The following is a 15,378-nucleotide window of genomic DNA, read 5'->3' on the forward strand; positions in this document are numbered from 1 at the left end:
CATATCTCCGTTATGTCCTGACAGCATGCAGAAACTCCAATCCTGGGTCAAGGCTAAAAAGCTCATTCTTCACTTACATATTTTGGCAGTTGAGCACTTTTGGTGAGAAATCTTCAAAGAATGTAGAATCTACCCATAAATCTAAGTTGTAGCTTCTTAGGCCCTTGATTCTCAACACTGCTTAATGAACAATTTTTAAAAACGTATGTAGTATTAACGATGTGCCTGGTACTGGTCCAGACACAAATATTAGCTCACTTAATCCTCACAGTAATTCTGCGAGGTAGACATTTTTATTGTCTCCATTTTACAGATGCAGAAGTTAAGGTATAGAAAAGTTAAACGACTTGCCAAGTATGTATTGCTAGCTGGAGGGAGAGCTTACTAGCTCCAAACTCTGGCAGTCTGCCTATGGAGTTCAAGGTTTTAACTCGTCTTACAGATGAGGAAAATGAGGTATAGATGTCAGTAACTTGCCCAAGGACTTCCAATTACCAAGTAGAACTTGACTTTGAACCCAGGCACTCTGACTTGTACTGCTCATCCACTAAACCACTACCTGATTCCATTATCTCAGGACTGAAGCTCCCTGAGTGAATTTATACCCATCAGGTTTTAGGGTTCCTGAATTTCCCACTCCAAACTCATCCAGACCCACAGTCATCTCTACCCCCTTTCTCCCAGCCTCAGAGTTGATCTGTTTCTCCTGACGTTCAATCATTTGCTCTGGATTGCATTTCTTTCCATCTCTTTCCTGAATCTGCAATCTCTCCACCTTTACTGGCTCCTGCAATCATGCTCAAGTCTCCACCATCCCCAAAGATCTTACCTCCAAAAAATTCTCTTGGTCAGATCATTCTTTAAAGCTCCCTTCTCCCTCTCTGGCACGTCATTCTCATTTAGGCTCCTCACAAGAGCAGTCCCAACTTCCTCAACTCTCATCTCATTAATTTGCACCAGTGACTTCCAAAGCTGCTGTTGTTGCTAATATCATTAGTGATACACCAGTTATAAACCCTGAGAGCTAATTTTTAGTCTGTATCATACTATAGCACTATTTTGCTCTTCATTTTTCCTTTGAAATTCTCTACCCTCTTGGAATCCTTTGACCCACAATTTAATGATTCTTCTCTCATCTCTCTGTTGGATTTTTCAACTCTGGTCTATCTCTCTCAGTTTAACACTATGAAGGGTTAAAAACTGCTAATTTTTGAAAATTATTTTTCCTACTTTATGTGCTTTTCTTGATGATCTCTCTAAACACATAATTTAAAGTGCTACTCAGCTGACAGCTATCTTGTCAGGGACCTTGGCTTTGGTTTTTTTTTTGTTTTGTTTTTGGAAGAGTCTCTTCTTTCTCTCCCCCTTCCTTCTTACATGTGGTCGACATGGAAGCTGGATGACCCTCTCTCCACAGTCAGTGGGAAGGCAGGCATTTGACTTTCAGGAAGACAGGAGTCACGGAACACTGACCAAAAGTCTGCTATTTAGACAGAAAAATAAGATGAGGGGAAAGCTGTGTCTCTGTTTGAGTCATAGATATGTTAATATATTCCCAATCAAAATTAAGGACACATGGTCTGCTAAAGAATTTCTGTTCTATTTTAGAATGTGAAAAGCAACGTGGGAGATGTCATGTGGATGCTGAAACACTGGAATTTCCAAGACATTTTAAAGATTGATGGGTACAACTCATCCTGGGTTTAACAAGATATTTGGCCACTGTAGTCACGAACTTATCAGGAAGATGCTGCAACTAAACCCCATCTAACAGACAAGACATCCTATCATAAAACAATTCTGTGATTATGCTAGGTTGATTTGGGGTTTTATTAAACATGTAAATGATAAATTGGTAAGGAAGTATAACAATAAACTTTCCTAAACAACTACTAAAATGTCAATAGGCCATTTTAAAAGAAGAAAATGTTAAGTTCTTTGTAATGTAGATATAAATTCTTCTTGAACCATACTACTGTACTCGAGTGTGTGTGTGCGCGCGCATACGCGCGCATGTGCATGCTCAGTCACTCATTGTGTCTGACTCTTTGTGACCCCATGGTCTGTAGCCCCCCAGGTTCCTCTGTCCATGGGATTCCCCAGGCAAGAATACAAGAGTGGATTACCATTCACTTCTCCAGGGGGATCTTCCCAACCCAGGGATCAAACCCACGTTTCCTGCATTGGCAGGCAGATTCTTACCATTGAGCCACCTGGGAAGCCCCACTGTACTCTATCATGGTCCAGAGAAAAATGGAATAGCACTAGATGGGAAGCTTGTTATTGTTTAGTCACTTAAGTCATGCCTGTGTTTTGCAACCCCATGGACTGTAACCTGCACTCCTCTATCCATGGGATTTCCCACCAAGATGCCTGGTGTGGGTTGCCATTTTCTCCTCCAGGTGGGACGCTTACAAATGGCCTTATTGTCTACACAGTGTAACAGTACAATGAGACTTAGGGCTGTTTTCTATATCTCTGCAGAGCATACCAAGATCTGTAGAGCAAAGGTCCTAAGGCATGCCTTCACAGGTTGCTTTAAAGGAACTGATAATGAACGATTAAGAAAAAGTGTATTGTATCAATGCTGATTCAATAAATGAACATTTTACTTCCTTAAGGAGTTGAAAGCATACTCTTAATACTACAAAGCATGATGTCATTTGTTGTATAGATAATATGCATGTTTATTGAACTAGACAGTCTCTTGAGGCAAAACTACACTCAAAATAAAACCTTCTCATCTTAATTCTCAGTTTTTCTATGCTTTTCCATATACAAAGGTAACAAACTTTAGTATAATTTACAGAGGTAGCAAACCCCAGTATCATCAGATACAGTTATGAAAAACAGAAGCTGCACCTGTGAAACAATGTATATATCATAAACTGTTTCTTGGTGGAGTGTTCACAAAAACGTCTGACTAAAAAACAACCCCCTCTCCAAATCAAGCTTTCCATCTGTCTTAAAGCAAATGTCCATAAAAAGAGAGAGTATATAAGGAAGGATTTGTTCATTTCTATAAGAAAGAGACAAAGTCGTCTAAAATTTCAAAATGGGAGCAATCATTTCCAGCTTAAGAACAGTTTTCCATACATGAGTTTTGTTTTTGTTGTTTGCTTGTTTTTTATTTTAAAGAATCACCACTCTTTAAAGATTGATGGGTACATACGAATTAAAATGGGAAGAAAGGTTTTTACAAGGAGAGATAGTGACATTAACAAAGAAGTCAAAGAAAATAGCTCTGAGCAAACTTGGAAATTCTATTAACTCCAGGGCAGGGGATCCATGTAGGTACGACAGCAATGACCTGGAGAACTGTTTTGGATCTGGACTGTGAAAGGAAGGTTGGAATGTGGGGGTTCTAAGGAGTCTAAACTTTATGAGAAGCCCTCAAAGATTTCTGAACAAGGGAACAACATCATTAACACACTGCTTTGGGGAGGTTAATCTGGTGAGATTGACCCTTACAGCAGAAAGTGAAGAGGAACTAAAAAGCCTCTTGATGAAAGTGAAAGAAGAGAGTGAAAAGTTGGCTTAAAGCTCAACATTGAGAAAACGAAGATCATGGCATCTGGTCCCATCACTTCATGGCAAATAGATGGGGAAACAGTGGAAACAGTGGCTGACTTTATTTTTTTTAGGCTCCAAAATCACTGCAGATGGTGATTGCAGCCATGAAATTAAAAGACTCTTACTCCTTGGAAGGAAAGTTATGACCAACCTAGATAGCATATTCAATAGCAGAGACATTACTTTGCCAACAAAGGTCCATCTAGTCAAGGCTATGGTTTTCCAGTAGTCAAGTGTGGATGTGAGAGTTGGACTGTGAAGAAAGCTGTGCGCCGAAGAATTGATGCTTTTGAACTGTGGTGTTGGAGAAAACTCTTGAGAGTCCCTTGGACTGCAAGGAGATCCAACCAGCCCATCCTAAAGGAGATCAGTCCTGGGTGTTCATTGGAAGGAATGATGCTGAAGCTGAAACTCCAATACTTTGGCCACCTCATGAGAAGAGTTGACTCACTGGAAAAGACTCTGATGCTGGGAGGGACTAGGGGCAGGAGGAGAAGGGGATGACAGAGGATGAGATGGCTGGATGGCATCACGGACTCGATGGACATGAGTTTGGGTGAACTCCGGGAGTTGGTGATAGACAGGGAGGCCTGGCGTGCTGCAATTCATGGGGTCGCAAAGAGTCGGACATGACTGAGCGACTGAACTGAACTGAAGGGGAAGGATAGTGTGGAGATGAAAAGAATCACAAGGTTCTCAAGACTGGTAAGAGGTAAAGGAGAGCAAAGTAGGTGAGAAGAATTATATATTATTGAAGACATAATCATCATAAAGCACAGAGGACCCACCAGGTGCTGTGCATTGGCCAAGGGACTTTACACATATGATAGAATTTTGAATCCACATAAAAGTTTTACCACGTGAGTATTACTATTAATACTTTGCAGATGAGGAAACTGAGGTATAGTGAGGTTGCATAACTTGCCTGACATCACACACTTAGCATGTAGTCTGACTGATCCCGAAAGCCATGTCCCTTCTGCTTTACCACACTTCCTCTTCATGAGAGGTCAGTCAAGTTTAAGATGACAAGTGTAATTTTGTATGACTGTTGAGTCTCTAGACACTGGCTTCTCTGGGTTACTGAGTTTCACAGCTTGGCAGCATGGGGGTGCCTGGAAACTTGCCAGCCACGGGAGAAGCCAATATTGCCTGCACAGAAGGAATTTCCTTCACAACCAAGATGGCCAGGTAACCAGTATCCACGGAGGGCCAACCTGGCTCTCTCCCCAGAACTGGCAAGGGCTCCACATCATCTGGCCCTTAACATCTCCCTTGGGACTCCACCTTCACGCTGCACACTTACCCCCAACCCAAGAGGCTCTTTTCTCTTCCAGTAAATTTATGAACTGGCTGCCCAGACCATTCTCCCCCTGGGAGGACAGGAATCCAAATCAGGGATTTAAGTAAACAGCTCCATTTCCCTTCACAATTACATTCTCCTGCTCCCCAAAAGGGGCCAAACTATCAGAGTAAAGAGCGAGGCTGAATTAATGTAAAATAGAATAGTCCACGCAAAGTCTATTCATGGGAGTTATAAGGAAATGTTCATGAGAAGCCCTTTGTCTGGTGTATAAAATAAATTCTATTCAATGTTGCTAATTGTGAAGCCTCAACAGCATCCCAGCTAATGTACTAATTAGTAATAACACTTCAATTCAATTCATAACAGACTTTACTAAGGACTTTTTGGAATGAGAATCTTTTAGAATAAAATTCTTACTTATTCCTTGTAGAAATGCCCCACAACACTAATTACTTTAATCTCGCCCATCTTCTCACTTTGCATCTCTGTTATTTTTGAAGAAAGTATTCTAGTCATAAATCCCAACTAGACCCTAGATAGTGGTCCCCTGACCATCCATAAGCTTCAGCACTCACCACCTCCCCTCTGCCTGCAGGGCTGTGCACAGGTTGACCTTGCAGCTATAGACTGTGTATAAACACAACTTCCTACATGCACCTAGGGACTTATGTGTTAAAAGCCCTTATTTTACACAGGGTAATCCTAGTGGCAGTAGCCAACGAGAGACACGGAGATAAATTTATAAGACAGCTTTGTTCCTTTCTCATAACTCACTGAGCCAAACAAGACTGTAAGTTCAGCAACAACAGAGGATGATTTATAATTTCTACTCTGCATGTTATCATGGCAAGATATATAAGTGACTTTCACAGAAGAGATTTAAAAGTTTGCATAGCAGTTATCAGTGTATTAACATGGGTAATTTGCTTCAGAATTTAATGTCTTTTAATACATTTAGTACACAGAATTGGAATCAGTACTGCCTAGGGTTACCATCTTGGCTCTGATACTTGCTATGTGACTTTGGGTGAGTTATTTAACCTCTCTTTAAGCTTCATCTGTAAAATGGGGCTAATATTAACAATGACCTCATTGCATTGTTAGGATTAAACAAGCAAATGCATGTCAAGTGCTTTAAACAATGTATGGTACATGGTAAACACTCAATAAAAGTATGCTGGTATCTTTTCCCTTCTTATCATATTCCATAATAACTGAAATGATCACAGTCCCATCAGACCAGGGTCCCAAAATGAATTAAACATTGAATTAATTTTAGTACAAATAAGAAAATAGTATCTACTGAACTAAAACTTTAAAGGATACTGACGTTTACTTATTTAATTCATCATCATTAAAGAACTGGTAAAAAAAAAAAAAATCGAGGGCCAAGAACAATTCTGAACATTCTATGCTCTAGAAACATGTATATCTAGAGTGAACAAAGTCTTTTCAAGAAGAAACAAAGGACAAGCATAGAAGAGTTGTGTAGCTTTTAATAGCCCTACTGCTCAGGAGTTCCCTAACAAAACACTGCATGTTGTCCTCAAGATTAAAGGAGAATGTGGGAAGCATTCTGAAAACTACAAAGTGTTATATTAGAGCAGAATATTCTTAATGAAAATAACAGATTCCACTTGAAAATTGTTATTTGTGATACGCTATGTTTTATTATGTTTCTGAAAGCATTGATGAAAAATCTACAATCATTATCCCAAGAACCTTAAACAAGAAGAAGTATAACCAAGGTCATTAGGGGCTCCACCCACACTGGAGTTACCTGGGACCGTAGAATCTCACTAGAACACCAGGACAGGAATGCAAAGGAGAAACTGACCTCTCTGTCTGTCTACTGGTTGGTGTCCCAGCCTAGAGGGCAAGGAATGTAAAAGTGGAAATGGAGAGAACCTCTATGGGTTAGAAATCAGGCTGGTCAACTGTGCTTTTGAAGAGACAAAAGGGCAGTCAACAACGCAGTTCTTAGCCAACTGGAAGTAGGCTCAATGCGAGGAAGACTGTGCCAAAAGCCAAAGGAAAAAGAGAGCTGTAGATGAATTTCGGTAAATGATTACAGGACCATGAACAGCCAGATGATGGGGTGGGATGAATCGAGATATGACCCTGCTTTGCTCAGTAAGCAAGGTAGTTAAGAAAAAGTGTAAGCTTTTGACTGGGAATAAGAGGTAGGGTATGACTTCCCTGGTGGCTGAGACAGTAAAGCGTCTGCCTATAATGCGGGAGACCTGGGTTCAATCCCTGGGTCAGGAAGATCCCCTGGAGAAGGAAATGGCAACCCACTCCAGTACTCTTGCCTGGAAAATTTCATGGACAGAGGAGCCTGGTAGGCTACAGTCCATGGGGTTGCAAAGAGTCGGACACTTCACTTTCACTGCTAAGGAATGATATAGTGAGAAAACTGTTAATGCCTGAGCAGGGTTAAATTCAGTCATGCTGGAGTAAATGTATCACCTCTGTGCCTATAAGTTATCTTTCTGCATCTAGTGTCTCACATGGGCAGAGCACCTTCTACCGTAAGCCTGTACATTTATCCTGTGGAAATTCAGGAGGAAGGCTTAGGCCTCATGCTGATAGAAGAGAGATTCCTGAACCCCTGATAGGTGGGGGTAAAACAGGATCAAGAGTAGAGCTGAAGAAAGTACTCTTTGGGAGGTGGCTAGCGGCCAGGTGGGATGAATGGTGAACAACTCGCCTGCCAGTGCAGGAGACACAAGAGATCTGGGCTCGATCCCTGGGTGGGGAAGATCCCCTGGAGGAGGGCATGGTAACCCACTCCAGTATCCTTGCCTGGAGAATCCCATGGACAGGGGAGCCTGGTGGGCTACAATCCATAGGCTCACACAGAGTCAAACACAGCTGAAGCAATGTAGCATGCATGTACAGAGGCTACGTTGTACATCAGCACCTGCATATTATGCAGAAGCAAACTGTGTTTGGATGAAAGAAAGAAGTTAGAAAAGAAAGAAGAAAGGAAAGAAAACTGACTGCTATTATCTCAAGTACTCTCCTAGCTTATGATAAATAGAACAAAGGTTGCATTTTATTAATAAAATACATACATATCAACTCATTTATAGAGCAGCTCCTTAAAAATCCACCCACCATATGTGGTCCTAAGCCAACAAATTCACTTGGATATTTAAGGAAGCTGAAGTGTTTTTCAAACTTCATCTTAAGAAATCCAAGACACCATGGCACCGTCTTAGCAGTCCCTGGCTGTGTGTGGAGGGAAGGTGGTAGACAGGGGTAGGAGGGGCCAAACAAGTGGGGCCATAGCTACTTTAGTATTTAAGTCAGAAAAGTTCTTTTTATTTTTAATTGGAGGATAATTGCTTTACAATGCTATGCTAGTTTTTGCCATACGACAACGTGACTCAGTCATAAGTATACATATGTACCCTTCCTCTTGAATCTTCCTACTCTCCTAGGTTGTCACAGAGCACTGGGTTGAGTCCCCTGTGTTATAACAGCAACTTTCCACTGGCTATTTCACACATGGTAATGTATATGTTCCAATGCTACTGTCTCAATTTGTCCAACCCTCTGTGTCCTCTGCTCTCTATGTCTCTACTTCTGCCCTTTAGACAGGTTCATCATTACCATTTTCCCTAGATTCCATATATATTCACTAAGTGAAAGTGAAGTGAAGTCGCTCAGTTGTGTCTGACTCTTTGCAACCCCATGGACTGTAACCTGCCAGGCTCCTCCCTTCATGGGATTCTCTAGGCAAGAGTACTGGAGTAGGTTGCCATTTCCTTCTCCAGGGGATCTTCCCGACCTAGGAATCGAACCTGGGTCTCCCGCATTCACTAATACACAGTATTTTTCTCTTTCTGATTCACCTCACTCTGTATAACAGGCTCTAGGTTCATCCACATCACTAGAACTGACTCTAATTCATCCTTTTTATGGCCAAGTAATATTCCATTGTACATATGTACCCCAATTTCTTTATCCATTCATTTGTTGATGGGCACCTAGATTGATTCCATGTCCTAGCTGCTGCAAATAGCAAGTAGTGCTGCAGTGAACACTGTGGTACATGTGTCTTTTTGAATTATGGCTTTCTCAGGGTATATGCCAAGTTGTGGGACTGCTGGGTCATATGATAGTTTTATTCCTATATTTTTAAAAGAAATCTCCATACTATTCTCCATTGTGGCTGTATCAGTTTACATTTCCACCAACTGTGCAAGACGGTTCCCTTTTCTCCACATCCTCTTCAGCATTTATTGTTTGTTCATTTTTTGATGATGTCTGTTCTGGCTGGTAGGAGGTGACACCTCATTGTAGTTTTGATTTGCATTTCTCTAATAATGAGCAATGTTGAGCATTGTTGTGTTTATTGGCCATCTGATTGCCTTCTTTGGAGAAATGTCCGTTTAGGTCTTCTCCCATTTTTGATTGGGTTGTTTGTTTTTCTGATATTGAGCTGCATGAGCTGCTTGTAGTAATATATTTTGAAGATTAGTCCTTTGTCAATTGCTTCATTTGCAATTATTTTCACCCATTCTGAGAAAAATGCTCTACTTTTATCTGCTTTATCTAAGAGGGATTCATATAGGATTTTATTTGATAAGAGACCACTGGTCAAGTGGGAAGAGCTCAGGAAAGGCTGAGTGGGAATCCTGGCACTGCCATTTACCAGCTCTCTGATGGGAATATTTCCTAACCTCTTCAAACCTTAGTTTCCAGTTTTATAAAATAGATAGAATAATATTTACAGAATTTTTGTGAGAAGTAAGTAAGATAAAGCTGTATAGTACATAGCAAGAAAGCTTGGCACATAACAAGCCTTAGCTAAATGTTAGTTCCCTCTCTGAAAGACAGGACATGCATACATACATGCTTAAATATACAAATAGATACATTATACATGTGTGTGTGTGTGTGTGTGTGTGTGTGTGTGTGTAGATATATATAGAAAGAGACTTGCCAGTTGGCGTTAGTGGTAAAGAACCTGCCTGCAAATGCAGGAGATGTAAGAGATGCAGGTTTGATCCCTGAGTTGAGAAGATCCCCTGGAGGAGGGCATGGCAATCCAATCCATTCTCTCTTGCCTGGAGAATCCAATGGACAGAGGAGCCTGACAGGCTACGATCTATAGGGTTGCAAAGAGTGGGACACCACTGAAGCAACTTAGCATGCGCGTGCTCACACACACACACACACACACACACATTTGCATAAGCCTCCACAGACAGTTCTGTAACCTGTAGACATGCAGTAGGTCTACTGAGAAAGATTCTGGCAGTCAGCAGCCTCACCGTTTTCAGCATTTTCTGACTGTGGCTGCTATCATAAATGCTCAGCATTGATTCACAAGTTCTCCTCTGTATTTTCAGCAGATACCCTCAGTTTTCATCAGCTACACAAAGAGATTTTTAAAGATTTTTAAATACTATTGTTTTGAATAAGCTAAGTCAGTTCACATGGAAAATTAACCTAGGAAGCATTTCAAACAAATGGACTCAGAACTTCCCTGGTGGTCCAGTGGTTAAGAATCTGCCTGCCAATGCAGGGGATACAGGTTTGATCCTTGGTCCAGGAGGATTCCACACGGTGCAGGGTAACTAAACCTGTGCATCCAGAGCCCATCCTCTGCAACAAGAGAAGCCACGGGCAGCACAGAGAAGAGGAGCCTCTGCTTACCGCAGCTAGAGAAAAGCGCACGCACGTGTAGTTAATGAAGACCCACCACAGCCAAAAAAAAAAAAAAAGACTCATAGACTGAGCTTAAAAGGACCTTTAGAGTAGATCCATGCAACATCCTGATTTAAGAAAAGCACAGAGAGGATGTAGCCAAATCAAACCGGCACAGTGAGCAGCTAGCACAATTTCCAGAGGGTCGTAGCAGTCCTGACAGCTTTCCAGGCTGATTAGTTCATGTTGCCGGTTGGACAGACAATGGACAAGGCAGAGAAAAGCTAAAGGGAAGAGTCACTGGGAACACTATCCCAATTTAATGCCATTAAGATCACAGAAATCTCTAGCAACAAATACTAATTACAAAATATGGAATGAAATGTCAACAGTCAATTTTACCATTCTAATTCCATAATTAATTAGCTTTGTGATATTAGGCAAGTTACTTAAATAAAGTCTACTTCTGGATGCTTAAAATAAGGTGTTAATACCTATCTTAAAGCCTCATTATGAAGTATTCTAGCGGATTCTTGTCTAACCTCAGTCTAATCATGAGAAAAATATCAGACAAATGAGAGACATTCTACAAAATAATTAACCAATTCTCTTCAAAAGACCAAGGTCATGAAAGACTGAGGAAGTGCCATAGACTGGGGGAGACATGACAGCTAAATGCCATATGGGATCCCGGATTTGATCCTAAACCAGGAGACTAGTGGAAAAATCGGTGAAATTTGAAATTGTCCCATGTTAATTTCTTGGCTTAGGTAAGTATATTATGCAAGATGAAGCTGCTTGGTGAAGCATATACAGGAATGCTCTGTACTAATTTTGCGACTCTTTATCCCAAATGATTCTTTTTTAATGCTTTTTTAAAAAGAGTGATTTTAAAAAAAAGACTTGTTGTAAGAACTAAACACAAGATCAAAAATCTAATACACTGCCTATTTTTTTGCAGGCATGATTCCTTCATTGAATAACCATAGGTCACCTTTAGTGACCATAAACAGTAGAAACAGTATGGTAATACAGGCCAAATCCAGGATGGGACAGCTAGTAAGAAGTGTGCTGTTCAACAGTGATAAAATGTGGACATTTTAAACTTCACTTGAATGATCACAAATATTCTTGCAGAAGTCTACTAACCGTCAATATTTCACTCTTTGCACAATACAATCATAAGTTAGTGCTCAAGTAAGTGTGGATTCTGGGTTTGGTCAAAGATGACAGGCTTAAATTTACCTAATGCCATCAATGTTTAAACATAAAATGTCAGATCTCCATTCCTCTGGTTCTGTGACTACTCTCATCTTGTCAGACTTCAGTGGTTTTCTGTCAGGTAACACCTGGCAAAATAAACTACTTTCATATACATTGTAGACATTCATAATGAGTAAGGCTTGATACACTATTATTTCTGTTTTCTCTCTAGCTTTCATTTTAAACTTGATTCTACATTTAGCCTTGAAGGGCAAAAGCCTCCTCTTGAGATAACTAAAGGTCCCCAATGCCAAGGTTATTAACCAAGATTTTGCTTTCATAGGAAATCATTAAAACAACCTACGAATCTCAATACTCTGGCAAAGTACTGCTATGGTTCACCCACTTTTGCTTCTCACCTCAGGAAGTAACTCTACAGCCAAAACTAATAAGAAGCAAATTGCTATTTCTTACTTGTTGACAGAATCATTCATGTGATAAATATACGTTTCTTTCCATTATATTATAGCCCTGCAAAATAATTTTTGTTTTCTACAAAGGTTATGAGATATCATAAAAGTGTCTAATGCATCTGGTTTAAGAATCCAATTCTTCCTTCACATATTTCTGCATCTGTTCACAAAATCTCTTTGACTTCAAAGGAAGCTTTTCAAGTGAAAAAGAAGATACATACAGGAAAAACGGCCATAAATTTTTCATTTTCTAAAGCCGTTTTAATAACTTTTCTACGGCCATTTTAAATAACAGCACTGTGGGACAAGTACTGTCCCACAAACTCTCCCTCAGAGATCTACAATAGCACAGATGATATAATGGCTATGCATTCATCTGAAGATTTATGTTTTAAGACTTTTTTCTGGGTCTGAGAGTGGTATCTCTTCAATTTAGAACATGTGAAAACTACAGAAAGCTTAAAGAAGAACACTTAAATCACTTTTAATCCATTATTTAGGAAGACCAAAAGAAAGCAAAACAGGTTAAGAACAGTTGTTTCCTTCTAGTCATTTTTGCTGTACATAGATACTCACATAAATATTTATTTGCAAATACAATATTATAATGACACTGTGAATGTAATTTTGTATCTTTTCTCAGTTGGTCTTTCAAAAGACTGTACTAGTCCTTCAAACCATCATTTTTAATGACTGAAAATTATAGGAGGCAGTGGAGAGCTAAATTAGGAATTTGGAATTAGCAAATACAAACTACTATATATAAAACACATAAACAGCAAGGTCCTACTGTATAGCATAGAGAACTATATCCCATATGCAGCAATAAACCATAATGGGAAAGAATCTGAAAAAGAATTTTAAAATTTACATGTAGAATTATGCTTTAAGGAGTGCTCTTTCCTATATTTAATTTGTATTCTACCAAAAGCTAAATTAAAGGTTTGAGAATACTACTTTGGAAAATCTACAACGTGAAACAATCTAGATTAACAGTTGATTAAGATAACTGTGTTCATAAATGCCACTGAAACAATAGTAGAGATTTCAAATTCTATTCTTTAGCGCTTATAATGATTTAATGCCCTAAACTTCCTGGGATAAGCATAAGCAGACTGTAGTTTGTTTTCCTTTTCTCTTTGATTCTGCTTCTCATGACATTCACAACTCTTGAGTTTGTTATGAGAGGGAGTTTGAGTCTAAGATTTAGTAACTTTGGATTCACAGGTTTTATTATGCTACTATTACCTAGAAATATAGTATATAACTATAGTAATCAACCAAATCTCCCCGCACCCTCAGCTTGTGGGATCTTAGTTCTCCCACCACGGATTGAACCCACACCCTCAGCAGTGAAACCTCAGAGTCCTAACCACTGGACTGTCAAGAATTCCCAGTAATCAACCAATTCTGGTACTACAGAATCAAATCTCCAAACTTCAAAGAGAGGGATATTTGCTGTATTCATCTAATTCACAATCAATTCTTACTTAACTATGCTACCTGCAATTTAAAACATTTAAATAACTGTTTTGATAAATAACTTCCCAGTGTAATATCCTCTATTCTTAGAAGAATCTGGTTAGGCCTTAGAAGAATCTGGTTAGGTCAATATCTATGAAGAACACTTAACTACAGAAAGTTAAGTAATCATGGGATGATTAGAAAACTAAGTTGAATTTATATCCGGGTTTTGATAATTAATATCACTGCTTTACTTTGGCTTCTCTATCGTGGAGCCACTCATTTTTCAAAGCGTGAAGTAACAATCATCAGTCTAACCCTTCCTCCACCCATTTTGCTGAAGAAAGGAAGTCCAGAGAGAAAAAGTGATTTGTCATGTCACACTTCCTTGGTGGCTCAGATGGTGAAGAATCCGCCTGCAATGCGGGAGCCTTGGGTTCAGTTCCTGGGTTGTGAAGATACCCTGGAGGAGGGCATGGCAACCCACTCCAATATTCTTGTCTAGAGAATTCCATGGACAGAGGAGCCTGGTAACAGCAGTGCTACCAGGACAGGACCACACCTTTGGAAAGCTTGCTTAAATTCCTTCATCGAACCTTCTAGATACAGGTCTGCTTCCGGACAATGAGGAGAAATAAAGAGTGGAAGGTACACTGACATTGCTCAAGTATCGCACTGGCAGAGAGGGGATGCCAAGAGGCTGCACCTCCTTAAACAGTCTAATTACTAATGAGGTGTCTTCTCCAATTTCTTCGCCAGGTGCCTTGGCTTACTGTTAGGGAAAGGAAAGTAAAAACAGCAACATCAGGACTAGGACTAGGGCAGTGTCGGAAGGACTAGCTCTCTGGTGTCTGACAACGTCACACAGGGAAGAGCTTCCCGGGTTGCCCGGCAACAGTGGAGCTGCGGCGCCCAGAGACGAAGGTACTAAGGCCAAGTGGGCAAGAGGCGGCGCGCTCCTCCCACCAGGGGCGCGTTACGTCACGCGTATCCTTGCAACGTCGTCACGCTCCGAGTAGGAAAGCAGTCTTAGGCGAATCAACCTTAGGAACGGAAGAGCTCGGTACTCTCCAGAGAAAACGGGGAGGGTGAAGCAAAAGGAGGGAGGAAAGAGAGGCGAGAAGGACCTAGCGAGACGGGAAACCGGCGGAAGAAGGGCTAGCATTGGTTACCTGGGGAACGGGAGCAGCGTCGGGTCCCTGATGAAGTGCCCGGATGAAGTTCCAGCACTCACGCGCTTTCCGCATTGAGTGCAGCGCCATCTTGAAAAGGGCGGAGCCGTCTTGTTTTGAGTGACATCTGGTCAGAGGAAATTCCAGATTCGCTGCGTGTTTGCTTGCTGCGCATGCGCCCTTACTCTCGGGGCGGTCCTCAGCTGATGTCTGGGGGGAGTCCGACCTTCGCAGAGCAGATGTGGGTTAGGATCTGGATGTGTCCTGACTTTAGTATATGCCATGGAGACCTAGTATTTGCGCAGGTTTCTTGAAGGACGGGATATTAGTAACAGCGTTTTAAACTGGAAGGAAGTAAAAAAGCCTTTCGGATCTTAATCGTCCTGAGGCAAGTTTTTAAGAAGTTTCTCTGGCAGTGGGACCTCCCTAATCCTCTTAGAGGGCAGCAGGTGGTTTTTTGAGACCTATGTGGCCTCGTTAATGCATTTGATCTGCAAACGTTTGCTGAACTCGGCTTTGTGCTAGG

General features: G+C 40.8%; 1 protein-coding gene across 4 annotated transcripts in view; it reads right to left on the reverse strand.

The window, feature by feature from the left end:
* The window catches only part of WARS2 (tryptophanyl tRNA synthetase 2, mitochondrial), a 96,848-nt gene extending 81,883 nt beyond the window's left edge, over positions 1-14,965 (reverse strand). For all 4 annotated transcript variants that reach the window (XM_042253137.1, XM_027973662.2, XM_027973655.2 and 1 more), the window contains exon 1: positions 14,853-14,965. In XM_042253137.1, the coding sequence (XP_042109071.1) occupies positions 14,853-14,942 (90 nt within the window). In that variant the 5' untranslated portion in view covers positions 14,943-14,965. The remainder of the gene's footprint in view (positions 1-14,852) is intronic.
* Positions 14,966-15,378: the final 413 nt, after the last annotated feature.

Source organism: Ovis aries, chromosome 1 (genome assembly GCF_016772045.2).
Source record: "Ovis aries strain OAR_USU_Benz2616 breed Rambouillet chromosome 1, ARS-UI_Ramb_v3.0, whole genome shotgun sequence".
NCBI lineage: Eukaryota > Metazoa > Chordata > Mammalia > Artiodactyla > Bovidae > Ovis > Ovis aries.